This window comes from Ictidomys tridecemlineatus, chromosome 8, assembly GCF_052094955.1.
Source record: "Ictidomys tridecemlineatus isolate mIctTri1 chromosome 8, mIctTri1.hap1, whole genome shotgun sequence".
NCBI lineage: Eukaryota > Metazoa > Chordata > Mammalia > Rodentia > Sciuridae > Ictidomys > Ictidomys tridecemlineatus.
Genome location: NC_135484.1, coordinates 46,649,814 through 46,664,996, shown reverse-complemented (window position 1 = coordinate 46,664,996; position 15,183 = coordinate 46,649,814). Strand labels below are relative to the sequence as shown.

Genomic DNA, 15,183 nt, shown 5'->3' with positions numbered 1-15,183 from the left:
CCACTTTCTTTAAATGTAATTTGTATCTTTTTAATTTACTGACAAGTAAAATTTGCATAGTTAGGATGGGCAGCATGATATTTTGACATATGTATGTATTGTGAAATGGCTAAATCAAGCTATTTAACAATATGCATTAGCCCACACACTTATCATTTTTTGTGTGTGATAAGAACACTTAAGATCTATTCTCTTAGTAATTTTCAAATATAGAATACATTGTTATTAACTAATGATGTACCTTAACTATCTTGAACTTTTCCCGGCCATCTAACTGAAATTTTGTGTCTTTTGACCACCTTTCTGCAGCCCTACCACTTCCCTGCCTCTAGTGACCACTGTTTTTGCTATTTCTGTAAATTCAGCTTTTTTATATTCCATGTGTGAGATTATATAGTATTTGTCTTTCTGTGTTTGGCTTATTCCACTTAACAAGATGTCCTACCAGTTTGTGTTTTCGCAAAAAAAAAAAAAAACCAACAAGATTTCTTTTTATTTTTTTAAGCCAAATAGTATTTCATTATGTATACAGTTGATCCTCTGCATGTTCAGATATAACCAGTTGCAGATCAAAAATATTCAAAAACATTGCATCTGTACCGACAATGCAGATTTTTGTCATTGCCTAAAAAATACAGGATAACAACTATTCATATAGCATTTACATTTATTAGATGTTATAAATAAACCAGAGGTGATTTTAAATATATGGGAACATGTGCATAGGTTATATGGAAATACGCCATTTTTATAGAAGGAACTTCTGTGGGTGGTCCTGGGACCAGTCCTCCATTAAACTGAGGGATGACTGTCTGTACCACATCTTCTTTATTCTTTAGTTTGCTTGAGAGACATTTAGGTTGACTTTATGTCTTGACTATTGTAAATAATGCTGTAATGAACATAGGAATGCAGATAGCTCTTAAGTATGTTAATTTCATATCCAATGGATGTATACTCAGTATTGGGGCTGCTGGATTATACAGTAGTTCTGTATCTATTTATTTATTTTAAATTTTATTTTGATGGTGCTAGTGGTTGGACCTAGAACTTCACATATGCTAAGCATATATTCTACCACTGAGCTCTCCCCCCAGCCCAATTTTTAATTTTTGGAGATACCTTTACACTATTTTCCGTAATGACTATACTAATTTTATTCCACCCAACATCTAACAATATGCAAGTTTTTCGTTTTTTCCACATTCTGGTTAATGTGTGTTATTTTTCATCTTTTTTTTAAATAAGTCATTCTAACAGGAAGGAGGTGATATCTCATTGTGTTTTAATTTGTATTTCCAATGTTTAGTGATGTTAAACATTTTTTGATATTATACATGTCCATTTTATCTTCTTCAGAGAAATGTCTATTTGAATTCTTTGCCCATTTTTATTTTGTTATTTGTTTTCTATTGAACTGTTTTACTTCTTATATATTTTGGATATAATCCATTATCTGATACGTGGCTTTACAAATATATTTTCCCATTCCCTACATTGTCTTTTCACTCTATCATCTCCTTTGCTGTGTAGAGGCTTTTTAGTATGATGTAATCTCTTTAGGTCTATTTTTGGATTTGTTGCCTCTGATTTGGGTCATATCCAGAAAATCTTATAAAAGCCAAGTTTTTATTTTGCTGTTTGAGAAATGAAAAGTCAGGATTGATAAGGTAGAGCTCAAAGTCCTGTTACTGTTCCCATTTATGACCACTATAAAATGGCTTCAGGGACCTCAGAATATATGGGACCTCATGTTTTATGTACAGAGTTTAGAAAAGCTTTTTTTTTTTTTTTTTTTTTTTTTTGTACATCCAGGAGGTCCTAGAAGATGTCTTATATTCTTTTTTTGAACCCAGTGCCTATCACATGCGAGGCAAGCGCTCTACCACTGAATACAATGCCAGCCCTGTCTTGTATTCTTTTGAGCCTTGATTTTTTGGACTTCCAATTTAAAATATTTAAAAGGAAGATATAATTAAACATAGGATTTAGATTTAATACAAAATAGTTGTTTCTCTTTTAGAGCACAAAGAAGACTGCCAGAGCAATTATTAGAGGATGGTGCTGCTTATTTAAAAAAAAAAATCTCTAGTTCATTATGTTTGGTTGTGTTATTTATTTTGCTGATGATTGATTTTCACATGTCTCTTAACTGCTTGATCTAGGTTTACACTACTGGTTTCTCTTCCCTTTCTCTTTAAATGTTAATTATTCCCAGCATTCTGTGTGTGGCTCTCCTTTTTTCTGTTGTTACTTTAGCTTTCTACTACTCAGATTATTTTAACTATCATCTGTTCACTAATGACTCTCAATTCCTTACCTCTCTGCTTACTTTTCCCAGATCTGCACATGCCTATTTCTGTCCTCTATATTCTCCACACCCCAGAGCTCAAGTCGCAGGAAAGCTGAAGCACTTAAAACCTTACGCTGAATCCCCCTCCCTTCTTAGCATGCTCTTCTGATTTCATTCCCTGATTTCATTAGTAACTTTTCCAACCACAGATCTTAATGAGTCATCTTCCAATTCCTCTTTCCCCTTCACATCTCCCCTTTCTGTCCTCTCAGGTTTATCATCACTAACACTGCCTTTATCATCTCCTGTATGAATTGGTACAGTATTACATCATGTCTGGATTATCAGTCCCAGCCTCCATCCTGCCTTGTAGCCCTGAAGCCATCTGTGTGGTAGTTATTGTGAAAGCAAGTCTCCTCTGCCCAATGCTGTAAACTCCAGTGGTGTGTAAATTAAATCGTCCTTGCAAATGGTTAAAGTCAGAGGGATAAAATCCAGGCTGGCAAGCATGCTGGGATGTAAGGTGCAGTGAGCCAATCACCTTGCACAACGTGTCCTTCATGAGCTCCACATGCGTAATATCAGTGGTTGTCATGGTGACCAGGGAAGAGCTGGTGGCCAGGCGGGTGAAGACTCAGATCCTCCATTAGCCACATCCCTGTCGACTCTTAAGACCCTCCCTGTTCCCTTCTGCATGCACTGTGAGACCTCTGCCCTCTCCAGTACTAAGGTTTGGGGTAAGGGGAGGATCTCTGCCTGGCAAGATTATACTTCTACTGGGGAAAGGTATCGTGTCTGTCTTGTTCACTGCCCTGTCCCCAAGGCTGCCACCCCACTCCCCGCCATTGTGGGAGTCATGAGCCACTGTGCTGTCCCTTGGCCTCAGCTGTCATCCACATTCCAAACCCCCCACCTCCACCCCACCCCACCTCGATCTTTCCCTAGCTGAAACTTCCTGTCTTGAATCTCAGTGTTTTCTCCTGCACATCAGAAAGCTCCACTCAATGTTCTGAAATCAACTGTGATAATCTCCTTTCATCTGGAAACCAAATGCAGCCAGGCATAGTGGTCACCTTTGTGCCTTATCATACTCACTTAACCATCCGTTAAATCTTTATCCTTTCACATCCAGTATGCTGGACATCAGACCTGTTTAATCTACCTTTGAAATCTCTCATCTCTGCCCTCCTCTTTCTTTCCACAGGGCCTTCAAATACCTTTTATTAGCATGGACATGCCTTTGTCCCTTACTTTTTAATTTTTCAGTATCTTTTATGGAATTCATTTATAAGTGTTAGGCAAAAAGTATATTTAATCATGTGCACACAGAATCTCATTAACTTTCCATTCGGTATAGCATCCTAAAACTAATTCTGCAATCTCCTTGCTAAATTCTTTTCATCCTCCTCAGTCTGTTTTTCACTACAGGTGCCCATTATTCCACCCCTGTGGAATGATTACCTTTTATTATTCTTTTTTCAGCATGTTTTTGCTCCCGCTGTTCTCGGTCAATGTTGCTGAGCTTTTAGTATATATATATAAATTACCCAGGGATTTTGTTAGAATGGAGATTCTGATTCAGTAGGTCCTAGTGAAGCCTAAAATTCCTCATTTCTAAACAAATATTATAGTAAGGCAGATGGTACTCTTCAGAAGATCAGTTAAGAACCTCGTTTTCTGTATTATTTGAAGAACAAGGATAAATATGGAATTCCTCCCTCTCCTCTGTCTAATGACTTTCTTCCCCTGCTTGGAGGCAAGCACAGACAACCTCCTTTCTGTACTTCCTTCCTCTGGCTCCAGGCAGTCATTTCCTCTCTGTGTTTGTTGGTGCCTTTCACTTGGCTATAAAGGGGAAGTTATCTGGGGAATTTCCTCACTGGGATGTGAGTCCTGAAGATAGCAGCTGTGCTTCACATTTCCTTGACCTCATAACATAAGCCTTGCGTTCTCCATATTCTGCACACCCCAGAGTGCAAGTCCCATGAAACCTAAAATACTTATAATCATACAATGAATCCCCCTCCCCTCTTAGCATCCTCTTCTTTCCTTTGTCCCTAATTTCAAAAGAAAATAAAGCAAAATCTATAGAATTATAGTTTCTCAAATGTTGAGACTCAGTAATCTTCAAATCAAAAAAAAAAAAGAAGAAAAACCAAAACAAACAAACAAACAAAAGAAAACCCTTTATGCAAATGTTCACTCTCTTTCCTATCACCAGCTACTGCACTGGAAGCTACCTTGAAGGACAATTAATCCACAAGGACAGCTTCAAGGGTTCTGACAGAACCTCTGTAGCTAGGATTCTATGTGGCTCAGAAAATTATTAATTCTAGTGGTAGAGAGCCAGGTAATGCCAGCTGTGTGTCTCCAGCATAGTGCCAGTAACACTAAAAACATGTTGAATGAAAGAGTCCCAATCCGTAGTGTACAGTTAAGAATTCATTCGTTAATCTGAATGTTTGACTATGGCTTATTTGTTGATTTGCTTGAATTTGTACCAAGTTTAGCATTTTGACAAAGCCACAGCTTCTAATCAAATAGGCATTGAATACAGCCCTGTCTGCAGATCTCTATACTACCACTGACAGATATTAGCAACTAAGTGATGTCTTCGTGTATATATCTAATTGAAAATTCTTGTCCTGCAAAGAAATTAACTTCCCATTATAATAGGCCCAGAAATGAGCAGGTAAATAAGCATATTGAAACAGAAGGAAAAGATACATAGCTCAAAGGAGCTCATAGCTATTAGTATTTTAAAAATTATGAACAAATAGGAAACCCCCAAACCCAAAGTTTTGAAGGGTAAGAATCTTGCTTTCTATGTTATTAACTTTGCTCCAACTCTTCAGTAAACTATTTTCTTTAGTGGTATCATTTTTCTGTTATAGTCCTTATACAAATGAGTATTTTACTTGAAAAATTTCTTACTGTTCAAGCAAAAATGAGGAAAAAAAACCAGAAAGTTTACAAAGGGAGAAAAGTTCTGAGGTTTTTAAGATATTTTTAAATACTGTGTGGCCAATACTGTTCCATGTGCTTCATCTGTATTAATTTATTTATACAACTCCTCTAGGAGTTAAGCATTGTAATTATCCCAGTTTTAAAACCAAGGAAACAAATCATAATCACCCTCTGTCCCTGTGTCCTCCTTTACTTTTTTCTATTCTATTTATTATCATCTAACATTTTTTTTAAATTTTAATTGTTGATAGACCTTTATTTTATTTATATGTGATGTTGAGAATCGAACCCAGTGCCTCACACATGCCAGTCAAGTGCCCTACCCTGAGCCACAGCCACAGCCCATCATCTAACATTTTTAATTAAGCTTTTAAAAATTAGTATACTCTTGGTACTTCTTGCAGGACACATTTTTTTTCTGTGATATGAAAACAGAAGTGCATATAACTACATCCTGTAGGCCTTGAAAAAAAATGTGATGCCTTGTTTAAATAGTGTGAAAATGTTTGGATTTATAAATGAAATTGTGCTTGACATCTCCTGAATTTATTTCTCTAAACTATCTCAGCCCTGTTGCTCTCAGCAGCCTGGCTGGCTCTCTTCTACTGGAATTAATTTTCTGAGCTCCTAGGTGTGGAGCTTCTGTCAGAATCTTTGAAGCTGCCCTCACGGATTAATTACCCTTAAAAGTAGCTTTCAGTGAAGTATGTGGAAAGAGAGAGGGGTGGATGTTTTATCAAGAGGGTTTTTGTTTTGGTTTCTCTTTTTATTCTTTTTAGTTTTTTTTCCCTTTCTTTCTCTTCTTAGATTACTGAGTCCCAACATTTGAGGAACTGTAATCTATAGAATTTGGGTTTTTTTTTTCATTTTTAATAAGCAAAATAATAATAAGGAAAAGGAAAAAAAACATCATTTGACAGATATTAGCAACTAAGTGATATCTTAGTGTATATATCTAATTGTAAAGAAGATTTACATGTCAAATGTAAATCTTCTTTCAAAACTATTTATGTAGGGCCAAGGGTGTAACTCATTGGTAAAGCACTAACACAGCATTCATGAACCTCTGCGTTCAACCTCCAGCACTGTGTGTGTGTGTGGGTGTGTGTGTGTGTGTGTGGGTGTGGGTGTGTGTAAATTATTCATTTTTTAAACCCTTATTATTTACATAGTACAATAGCTCTAAACAAAGACATTATGAGAAGTTATCACTTTTGGCGGGGGTATGTCTCTAAGGAATGTGCTGAATCTTCTTAGACTTTCACCAGCCCTGCTTTAACTGGATCTGGGGAGCAAGTTATGTGCTAGAAGGGGACAGTTTGGAATTATCCACAAACTTGCCATTTGGTGTCAGATAACCCTTTTACCAACTCCTTTCCCCACCCCAAGCTGAGACTAGGGTAAAGTAATAGAGGCACCTAGAGTGCACAATTTAAACCTACATTGAATAGACTACAATAAAAATATATTTCCCCACACCCAGTTCCGAAAAGATAGGACTTAATGGTTTCTATTATGTTGTTTGCTCAATAAACCATTTTGCAAAAGCAGGGGCATAATATCAAGCAGAAATCTATCTCATCACTGAATAAATCACTTACCAGCTTTGAAATCTTAGGTGAAATAACTTCCCTGAGCCTTATTTCCTCCAACTCAGAGGATCACAGTGAGGATTAATAATATATAGACCCACGAAGTGCTTCCACTAAGTGCTCACAGAATATAATCTCCTTCCCCACCTGGTTCCTTGTTACATGAGACCTACGGCCATGCCCTGAGTACAGCCTGCCTGACTGAATACTTTCACTTGATTAAAAAGTATATGATGGACAAACTGTATTTCCAGAGAATGATGAAGAACAGGAGGTGTTGCCATCTCTGAATAAACCTGGCTGGTACTCTCAAGGGAACGCTGTACACCTTTATGAACTTCTGAAGAAAATGACTGGCAAACCTGAACCCAAGGTATTTTCTGATTCAGAATCCTTAATGTCCTCTTGCAGATATAAAGAGTTGTAAACTAAAACCTCAATTGTAAATGCATTCAGGTTAATTATCTATGGAATCATCTCCCTCTGTCAGCTGCCATAGCTCTCTTTTTACCTCTCCTGATACAATAAGCCTTTTCTTTGTTGATATAGACCTGGTCTTTATCTGAGACAGAGAAGAGTAAGGTTTCCAAGCAGGCAGCCACAGATCTAGGGAGTGCATGGAATTCATATATGGGATGCCTGAGGAATGATAATCCTGATAACAAAAAAAGGTTTTATATGTAAAACAAACCCAAACTGAAATTATACTACAGATTATCCTTAAGACCCACTGCTTTTGACATCTTGATCTTATTGAGGATGTTGAACATTGGTGTATTTTCCACAACAGACTACTCTTCTAAAAAATATTCACCGGTAGCTCCATGAGCAGAAGAGATAATTGGGTAACTGAACCCTGTGCTATTGGCTCCCACATTGCTGCAGCTCCCAAGGACCCCTAAGGAGTTCCATGGACAAAGGATCTTGATTTGAGAGGTTCTAGGTCTTATCCCTTAACCTCATTTTCTCATCTGCAGATTGAAATGTGTGGACTAGATCCATGGGACTTTTGCTTTAGAATGTCTATGGAGATTTCTAGATTTCAAGCCCAGCAACACTCTCAGGTGTTCTGTTTCAGCAGATCTGGGGTGGGTCCCAGAAACTCTTGAAAAGTGGTTGTGATGTGCACCCTTCACAATCTGCAACCCACTATGACAAGTTGTCTTTAATATATCACCAGCTCTTCAGTTCTAAGGGCAGATTTAAATGTATACAAAACACACAGGTTCACGTCTTCTGTAGGAAAACTGAATAAAATTATTCATCTCACCTTATACCTTTCTTCTATCTGCAAGTGGGTTGTATAACTTCTTAACATGAACTTGGCCCTCTGTGAATCAAATGGGACACGTCAGTGGTCAGCTGCCAGGTTATTCAAAGAAATGTAAGATGCTTTTGCCCTTCTTTTGCCTTCCATGAAATGATCACCACTGTCGCAGTTCTCATGCCTCAAACAGAATTTTCTGTCTGACTTACAGGTTGTTTACTTTGGTGACAGCATGCATTCAGATGTTTTCCCAGCCCGCCACTATAGGAACTGGGAGACAGTCCTCATTCTAGAGGAGCTCCAAGGAGAAGAAGCCTGGAAGCCTGAGGAGTCAGAGCCTCTGGAGAAGAGAGGAAAATATGAGGTGAGCATCCCTTTCACTCTTTTCCTGAAAGAAAAAAAATTTATTTGAAAGCTAAAGTATTTTCATACTACTTGACTTCACAGGTCTCCTGGTCTGACTAAATGCCCTCATGCTTCTGTAGTTTGTTTTTGAAACAGTGTGTATTAAAGGTCCTTAGCAGATTTTTCAAGCAAATTTAGTTGTATTACCTGTTTCATGGAAAATTTGACATGTGTCTTTCTATTTGTATTTAAAGACAAATGAGACAGTTACATGGTTTTGTTTTGTTGTTGTTACAAACATTTTTGACGCAAACCTATAAAAGTCAGGCTGCTTTAATACATATATATAAGTCCAGGTCTGTTCTCTGCACAGCACACTTCCATGGAGAAGACCAGAGCAGCACTTCAAAACAGGCAGTAAGCACTGCACCTCATGAGAGTTCAGATTCTTTCCTGCTTCCCTGTGGAGGGGACAGAATATAAACATCTTGCTGACCGCTGCAGCAGGAAGGAAACAGTCCATAAAGAAAGATAAAAAGAAAGCACTGTGTGAGTTCTGTATATTTTGTGATTGTTAAGAAAAGTGTAGTTTAGTTTTTCCAAACAAATGTCAAGCACAGGATACATATAAGATGCTGTCTTTTGACAGGTTTGAAGTCTGATGCAAAAGGATTTAATTCTGTGTTTCTAATTTACTGTATTCAGCCTAAGTGAAGTTTGAAAAATATAATTAAAATCAAATTAACCAGATCATTTCAAAATTGATCCTGGAAGCCAAAACATTTACATGTACTACATTCTGCAAAGATTAACATTTTATTTCATTTTAGGTTTGAATTCAATTTATCAGATATTGGTAGTTGTTTCCATTCTTTATAAGAGCATAGAGAATTTGAGGATCACTTTCACCTCCTTTCATTTGTGACAGGAAGCTTAAGATAAGGACAGGGAAAATCTCAAATGGAATTTTACAGACTGTTGCTCAAAACTTTCTAAAATCATGGTACATCAGTTGATTATTTCCTCCACTGTTTTTAGAACAAATTAAAACAGCAAAAATGGCACATTTTAATGTTTAAGTAAGCCCAGCTAAAGAAAATAAGGAATAATTTTCTTTAGTTTAAACATTAGAAACAAATAATCAATAAATCAAGTCTTATTATACTTATAATTACTTGGACACCCTTAACTCTGTGTAACTAGCCTCCTAAGTCAAAGGAAGAGGAGCTCTCTTCTTCAACTTCCTTCAGTACTGTTCTTACTTATTTCTTCATTTTAACTAAAAACAAGTGAGGGGTTGAACTCTAAGGTCCTTTACCACTGAGCTATATCATTATTTATTTTGAACATGCTAAGTTGCTTAAGGCCTTGCTAAGTTGTGATCCTCCTGCCTCTGCTACCCAAGTTGCTGGGATTGCAATTGTGCACCACTGTGTCTGGCAAAATTAATGATGAAAATAATTAGCAAGCAAGAAAGAAAAGGGACCATTCTTTAATTAGAGAAGGATATCATCCAAAACACCAGTGGGAATGTAACATGTAATGGTGGAATTAAAAGAAAGGAAAAGCCAAAAGCCATACTGCCCTTTAAGGTTCTTTATGGATACTGTTTATCAGTTACACTGTGTAACAGAGAACTGGCCAATACTACAAGAAAAAAAAAAAAGAAACATGGAGTAAGATTAAATTCATCACTATTTTAGGGTTATGTGATCCTTAGCATAGAAGAAATCAACAAACTATTAAAACGAATGAGTGAGTTTGGTCAGAATGCTAGATCCAAATTGGCATTCAAAAATTAACAGCCATACTCTTTACCAGCAGGAATCACTTAACAAAACGTGGTAAGAAACAGATTATTTACAACAGCAACAAAAATAAATCACTGTCTAGGAATTAACCTAATAAATATATAAGACCTTAATGATGTAAATTTTAAGCTTATTAAAAATTCTGAATACAGGGGCTAGGGCTGTAGTTCAGTGGTAGAGCACCTGCCTCACACATGTAGGGCACTGGGTTTGATCCTGAGCACCACATAAAAATAAATTAATTAATATATTGCATCCATCTACAACTAAAAAAATATTTTAAAAATTTTTGAATACAGTTCTAAATAAATGGAAAGACATATTTGCAAAAGCATGATTTTTATAGATGACTGTTTTCCTCACATTTATTTATAAAGTCAATATAATGTTTTACAAAATCCCAGGAGGATTTTAAATGGATCTTCACAAACTGATTTTGCATTTAGAAAACTTAAAACCCATAAATTGCTCAGACAACTTTGAAAAAAAAAATAAAAGATTGGAATTTTACTCCATCAGACACTAACCATAGTAGAAAACCAGATTGTTGTTGTTTTTGATCTAGTACTGGAAACAGAGTATGGAACATTTTTTTAGACAATGTTTTCACTGTGAACCAAAAGATCTGACAAAAATAATCAAAAGTTTATTTGGGGACTGATGGTTCAGGGGTCTTGCTCCATAGACTGCCAACTCCATTCCTCAGAGCCCAAAGTGAGGTGGAACATCATGGCAGAAGAGTGTGATGAAGGAAAGCAGCTAAGAAAGCAGAGAGAGAGCTCAGCATACTGAGAACAAAATATAAACACCAAAGGCACACTGCCCGCCCCAATGATCACCTCCTCCAGCCATACCCCACCTGCCTCCATCGTTGCCACCAAGTTAATCCCTATCAGGGGATTCATGCACAATTAGATTAAACCTCATATAACCTAGTCATTTCATGTCTAAACTTTCCTGCATTGACTCATACATGAACTTTTGGGGGTAAAACTCATACTGAAACCATAATGGGAAAGCATCTCTAATCCAAAATATCTGAAATGTTCCAAAGATCTGAAACTTTTTGAAGCCAATATAACACTAAAAAAATTTTGGATTTTCAGATGTGGGATGCTTAACCAATAAAGTCTATGCCAATATTCCCAAATTTGAGTGCTTCTTATCCCATGCATTTCAGATAAGGAATATGTAACCTGTATATAAAAATTTCAGTGAATAGAAGGAATAAAAAAAGACACGGGCCCATATAAATGTGGGTATGGCAGAACATTGTCCATTAACAGAAAAGGTTAAACAATTCAGATAATAGGATTAAGTAAGTGGTTTCATTATATGGAAAAAATAAGATGATCTCCTTTTACATCCTATATATAAAAATAAATTTTGAAGGAATTATAGACCTGAACATAAAACTTGATTGAAGAAAATTTTGAAAGTATTTTTTTCATCCTCATTGTAGGAAATGATTTTTTTTTTCAAATTATAACTCAAAGGACAATAATAAGTAGAAAAACTGATGACTTTGCATCAGTATAAAATAGTTCTCTTCAAAACACCTGGGATACGGTTGATCTTTGGACCTAATTCAAGGGAAAGAGTCTTGCAATATCTATTTAGATTGAACCTTATGAAATTGCTATTTTTATATGTTAAAACAGGTGAATACTACACCTTAATATGATCCAAACTGATAAAACTAACAATGGGTTGATATCTAAGGGGTTCGACAATGGGCTAAAATCAGATACTCAGTGTGAAATAGGACAAAAGATATCAGGCCGTTGGGGAAAAGTTTGTATATAAGAGGAGACAACCATGCTCACTAGTAATGCCTAATGTACAATTGAAACAATGGTGAGATACCAGTGTAAAGCTATCGGACAGATAAAACTTGAGTTTCTATTTTTACATTGATTTACTGATATAATAAAATAATCTGAGACCTTACTATGAGCTAATTTAGAAAAATATAACATAGACTAGTATTATTCTCTGAAGTTGCACTCCATTATGTTTGACAACTCTGTAGTAAAATGAAAATAATTATTATTCTTTATTTTGTTGAATAGTTTTTTGGCTTTTAAGTTAGAAATAAATACTATTTTATTTAGAATTATACCTGGATATGGCCAACACCCTTTGGAAATTCTATGATAAAGGAATATGGTCAGCCCTAGAAAAAAACAAAATTTATTACTGAGTATCCCTTATACTTTTTTAAAAAAAGATAGTACCTTGAAACTTTTTATTCAGTTATTGGCTTCATGTTATACGTACATTGGAAGCAGTAAATAATAATTCTATCCTCATCCCCCTTTAAAAAAATAAACACCAAATTTAAAAATTAGAAATGTTTTAACTAAGTCAAGCACAGTGGTGTATGCCTGTAATCCCAGAGGCTCTGGAGACTGAGGCAGGATCGGGAGTTCAAAGCCAGCCTCAGCAACAGTGAGGCACTAAGCAACTCAGATCCTGTCTCTAAATAAAATACAAAATAGGACTGGGGATGTGGCTCAGTGATCAAGTGCCCCTGAGTTCAATCCTGGGTACCCCTAACCAAAAAAAAGAAATTTTTAGCTATCCTTTAGATACAACAATAATAATTAAAGATTTATTTTAATTGTAGAGAAAACATTCTTTCTAGATTGCTCTGTTTGGGGTAGGTTTAATACCATAATCAACTAATTATTTAAAAGATCATTCTAGTTTGAGATAAAGGATACTTTATAGTAAGTACTATTTCTTTCCAAAAATGTAATGCATAACCAAAGCCTGATTATGTATTCCTACAGGATTTTTTTCTCAATTTGCTTAAAAACAAAACTATGTGATTAATTTACCACAGTTTTCATTACTAATCACATTTATTATTCCATTTTCTTCTTTCAGGTACCAAAGACAAAACTTCTAAATACATTTTCTAAAAAATGGGGCTCCTTTTTTATTGATTCAGTTTCACAACGGGAAAATTCAGAGGACTCCTTGGTTTATACATGGTCTTCTAAGAGAATCAATACTTACAGCACTATTGCAATTCCAAGTATTGAAGCAATAGCAGGTAAGGGGGAAAATACCTTTTGAAACAGGTAATCTTTACCTGTTATTGGATAGTGATGACAATAACTACCAGGATTCTTGTCCTTTAAAAGAAGGAAATCTTCCCACAATGTTGATTTATTTTTCTTGGGAAACATCTTTTAAATATGGTAGCCTGGGTAATTAGGACCAGCCCTTCTGCTACAGCCAACTACATAAAAGTTGGACTTATTTTTTTTTTTAAGTCAGCTTTCAGGAATAGATTAAATGTAGGAATTACCATAACGGCATCCTTAGGAGGTCTAGGAAGAGTGGGCCTGGTGAACTCCCTTAATCTGTGTTGAAGCCCTGGTAGGTTTTATCTTAGAATAAGGATGAATACAGAAGTAGTTTCCATTTTCAAAGGGACTAAAAGCTCAGCTTCAAATCAGCTGAATATCAAAGTGACAGATTAGTTAATGCCTTTGATAACCTGGCAGAAACAAATGTAGATTCTCATTTGAAAAAGATAGTATTATTCTAGGACTCAAATTATTTCTACCAACAGTCCATATAATGGTCAACACTTAATAAAAAATATCCAAGTATACAAGGATAGGGGACCACAGTAACAGAAATAACCATGTGTACTTTGGTCAAATACAGAAAAGAAAGGATTGAGAAATTTGGTAAAGATGTTAAAACTATAAAAAGACTGGAAATTCTATGGAGGAACTTTGATTGGGCAAAGTGGTGAGGAGGGAAGGAGGGGGCTTGGGGACAGAAAAGATGGTGAAATGAGTTGGCCATCATTACCCTAGGTACATGTATGACTGCACATATGGTACGCCTCTACATCGTGTACAACCAGAGAAATGAAAAGTTGAGCCCTCAGCTCTCCACTGACTTTATTCTGCTGTTTATATTTTGTCCAGCTTTTCTACTTGTTTTAGCCCAAATGCGAAATGGAAGTCTAAGTACTTAATTTTTGAACTTCAGATTCTTAAATTGCAGTTGATAATATCAAACTGCATTTCCTCCCTCATAGGATGAGTATGAAAGAAAGTATACTTAACTGAATTATTGGTGGGATTATGATGATACATACTACATAGGACTTTCCTAAAGATCCATCTTCTGTCATTATATGTATTCAATATGTCAGTATATCCTCATCTTTTAAACAATATCTTCTCATTGTTTTTTAAAGAATTTTTTTGATAACCTAAATATAATTCTCCCTTTTATAAAAAAAAATTCTGTTAAAGAAATGGACTGTATAACTTTGAGGAGGGCCTATGTCTTCTGTCTACCTTTTTTTTTTAGGAAGAAATATTAATAAGTAGGACGTTAGGACATGGCAATAATCAAACAAAGGTAAACCAGTGCCCCCCTCCCTTTTTAGGGAAAGGATGAGTAAGGTTATGTCATATTCAGTTGTTTATTTTGATGCTGAAGACAATTCTCAAAAAACAAAGAATTCATCAAAGTTCACATTTTTTTTCCTGTGATCACATTTTTTGTGAAGAAGTTATATCTCAAAACTTCATATTATTGCAGAAACAGATTAGTGTCACTCGATATTACTGCATAATTTGCCTCCAACTAAAAAAGATGGCTAGAAGAAAATTAGTGTGATTATCATGGCTTTAAACATGTTAAAGGTAGAGTATTTATATAAATGTTATCCTGCCAGTCTCTTTTTTAAAAAGTCCCAAGAGTTGTTCTGTCTCTGTTATTTAATATTGAATTTACTGTGGAAGAACATTTGCTCCATTTAATTGTTACCTAAGTTTGGATAATATACTTGATAATTATAGTGTACTTAGTTCAGAGTTTTAACAGAATACTGTTGTGGTGAGTAAGAATTTGATTCTTTGTCTGCTTTCA

General features: G+C 35.6%; 1 protein-coding gene across 3 annotated transcripts in view; it reads left to right on the top strand.

Moving 5' to 3' along the window:
* Nt5dc1 (5'-nucleotidase domain containing 1) overlaps nt 1–15,183 on the top strand; it is a 123,858-nt gene that overhangs the window by 104,162 nt on the left and 4,513 nt on the right. For 2 of the 3 annotated variants that reach the window (XM_078019366.1, XM_078019367.1), the window contains exons 9-11: nt 7,107–7,225; nt 8,331–8,483; nt 13,168–13,336. In XM_078019366.1, coding sequence (XP_077875492.1) covers nt 7,107–7,225; nt 8,331–8,483; nt 13,168–13,336 — 441 coding nt within the window. Of the gene's footprint in view, nt 1–7,106; nt 7,226–8,330; nt 8,484–8,837; nt 13,337–15,183 lie in introns of those variants that run through there. The other variant, XM_078019368.1, reaches the window with a different exon arrangement.